The sequence below is a fragment of the Nematolebias whitei genome, chromosome 15, assembly GCF_014905685.2.
Source record: "Nematolebias whitei isolate Nwh7 chromosome 15, NemWhi1, whole genome shotgun sequence".
Lineage (NCBI taxonomy): Eukaryota > Metazoa > Chordata > Actinopteri > Cyprinodontiformes > Rivulidae > Nematolebias > Nematolebias whitei.
In genome coordinates, this window is record NC_056512.1 from 37,246,127 (window position 1) to 37,249,084 (window position 2,958).

The following is a 2,958-nucleotide window of genomic DNA, read 5'->3' on the forward strand; positions in this document are numbered from 1 at the left end:
ATAATGTTAACTCCGAAAAAATTACTCTTCTATTTTTCCTGTGTATGCAAGGTGCTGGCCAACATATTTAACTCCTCACTTATCCTGGCAACAGTTCCTAGAGCTGGTGCAGGAAGAACAACCTTCACATCAATGTGAATAAGACGAAGGAGATCGTTGTGGACTTCAAAAGGAACAAACATACCTACCCTCCGGACACAAGAGGATCTGCGGTGGAAGTGGTCTCCAGCTACAAGTACTTGGGTGTACACCTGAATGACAACCTCAGCTGGAGCAACAACACCACCAGCCTGATCAAGAAAGCTCATCAGACTCTACTTCCTCAGACGGCTGAGACGAGCTGATCTGGGAAGCTCAGTCCTCACCTCCTTCTACAGGTGTGCAGTGGAGAGCATCCTGTGCTCCAGCATCAACGTGAGGCATGGAGGCTGCACAGCTGCAGAAAGAAAAGCTTTGCAGAGAGTGGTGAAGGCTGCACAGAAGACTGTTGGAGTCAGTCTCCCCACCATCACAGACATCTACACCTCCAGATGCAGGAAGAGAGCCACCTGCATCATGAAGGACCCCACTCATCCAGCACACATACTTTTTGCCCTGCTCCCCTCAGGAAGGAGGTTAAGGAGCAACAACTTCTACCCTGAGGCTGTTAACTCATGAATCTCTAACCAGAATAATCACTGTGAAAAAAAAATCACTGTAATGCCACTTGATTGTTGATATGTGCTGCTGATTATCCATGCTCCTGATCTCATGCTGCTGATTTATTTCATGTTGTGTTCATTCGTCCATATCTGCTCACAGACTCATGTTCGTGCTGCTGTTGTTTGGAGTATTGTTTTTGCACTATTAAGTGTTTAGTGTATTCTTAGTTCATATCTTAGATCTTATTACTGTTTTTCTTTCCAATTTACACTTTTGTTGGATGTAACTGAGACCCTGAGTACATCATTTTGTTCCACCCCATGTACCACATGTGGTGTGAATGACAATAAAGAAACCTTGACATGTCCAAACATCTGTCCCTCCTCTGGACATGTCCAAACCAATGTCCATGGAGACACACCTACAACAGAAACGAAGTGACTGGAGCAGTAGATCTCCAGCCTTCCTGACGGTTCCGTCCAACACATTTTGTTGTAAACATTTCAGTTTTTAACACAAAATCTTTTAAATCTGGACCTGGGTCAGAGAAAACAGCTCATAAAGGAACAGAACGAGTGACTTGTTGCTGACAGGTGTTTAGGTCTGCAGCGGTACAGACCACTTGGCTAGTCGGACCACAGGGTGCTTGGTTCCGAGGCTCAGGGCCATGATGGTGAAGCCGTAGTTGTGCCAATCGACGGTGAAGCTGCTGCCGCGCACCGCGCTCACCAGCCATGCCACCGCCATGCCAGGCAGCCCCGGAGGGTTCTGGGAGACAAACAGCTGCACATTAGGAGCTTGTTGCTCTCGCAGAACTTTCAGAACCGTGGCTCTGGGTGTTCTGACGGACCTGCATGAGGATATGAGCCTGCAGCTCCATGGTGAGCAGAACGTGGAGAAGCTGCAGAGATTGGAGCGCCGCCTTCGTCACATACGTCAGCAGCTTCGGTCCTCCTGCAGGACAAAAGTCAAGAGTTCATGGATCCTCAGAACCAGAACAAGAGATCCGTTTACCTTCAACACCTTTGACTTCAGAGATGGGCCGAATCCGAATATTCTCCTGGCTCAGGACGTCCCTGTGAGGTGTGGTGTCTGAAAACAGGTTCAAAGAACAATGGACTTTTCAAAAGTGAGCAGAGTGAATAGGAGAGGGCTCAACACACACACACACACACACACACACATATATATATATATATATATATATATATATATATATATATATAATTACTTTGGCTTGTACTGATGTGCGTTCCATGTTCAAACATTATATAACAATATATGGACTGGGCGCGTTTTTGTGTGATGTGGCAGTTTTTAACAGATTTTTGGGCTGGAAAACCTGGACTCTATCTGTCAACACTGCACATCCCTTTCAGGAAGCGACCCGTCTCATTCGCCCATCACGAGGGTAAATATGTTGTTTGTAATAATTTAGTTCGTTTTAAGGTTGGTTTTTCTATTGGTTCATGTTGTAACTTGTTTAGCTCATAGTTTCAGCAGGTGAACTATGAGCTAAATCAGAAGGAGTCGGGACTCTCACCTGAAAAGCCCACAAAGGTGACCAGGTATCCGTGTCTGCTCAGGGACAGGGCGTGATACTGCATCCGAGGACTGCGTCCGATGTCCCCCAGGACCAGCACGCAGACCCGGCGCTCCGTCCCGTCGTCCCTCCGCCGTAAGCTCCGCCAACAGAGAGCCAGGACCACGGAGACAACGACTAGACCCGGAAACACACAGTCCGTCACACCACAAACAACTAAACCCGCCAAAACCACTGGAAACAGAACCACCGACAAGCCGGGAGACGCCATGTTTGTTTGGAACTGGTGGTGATGACGGAGGGGGCGGGGCTTCATATTTAAAGACCGGAAAAGAATACCAAAATAAAAGTATTTTCCTGTTTATAATTAGAGAGAATTTCTTTTAAAATATATATTATATTACATTAAAAAAAAAAAAACTTACAGACTGTAAATGCTACACTTAAGATAAAACAACATTTAAATGAAAGTTAAACTGTAAGTGTAGTTTGGGAAAAAATTTAAAAAAGACACCAAAGCTCATGCTCAAACCAGCCATGGGAGTACAAGCCAGTGTATCTATGGTTCTGGTCCCAAGCCTGGGTAAATGGTGAGGGTTGGGTCAGGAAGGGCATCTGACGTAAAACACTTTTTCCTAAAACTATAATGCGAGTTCATCAAAGCGAAACCATACTGGATCGGTCGAGGCCCAGGTTAACAACGACCGCCACCAGTGCTGCTGACAAATAAAAAAAAAATGTTCATTCTTTCATTTTATTTATTTGTTTGTTTG

At 45.5% G+C, this 2,958-nt stretch overlaps 1 protein-coding gene across 1 annotated transcript in view; it reads right to left on the bottom strand.

Moving 5' to 3' along the window:
* The window catches only part of alg1 (ALG1 chitobiosyldiphosphodolichol beta-mannosyltransferase), a 7,111-nt gene extending 4,655 nt beyond the window's left edge, over nt 1-2,456 (bottom strand). The window contains exons 1-4 of the mRNA XM_037688575.1: nt 2,186-2,456; nt 1,657-1,734; nt 1,493-1,596; nt 1,262-1,410 (exon numbers count right to left, since the gene is read on the bottom strand). Of these exons, the coding sequence (XP_037544503.1) occupies nt 1,262-1,410; nt 1,493-1,596; nt 1,657-1,734; nt 2,186-2,456 (602 nt within the window). The remainder of the gene's footprint in view (nt 1-1,261; nt 1,411-1,492; nt 1,597-1,656; nt 1,735-2,185) is intronic.
* Between the last annotated feature and the right edge of the window lie 502 nt (nt 2,457-2,958).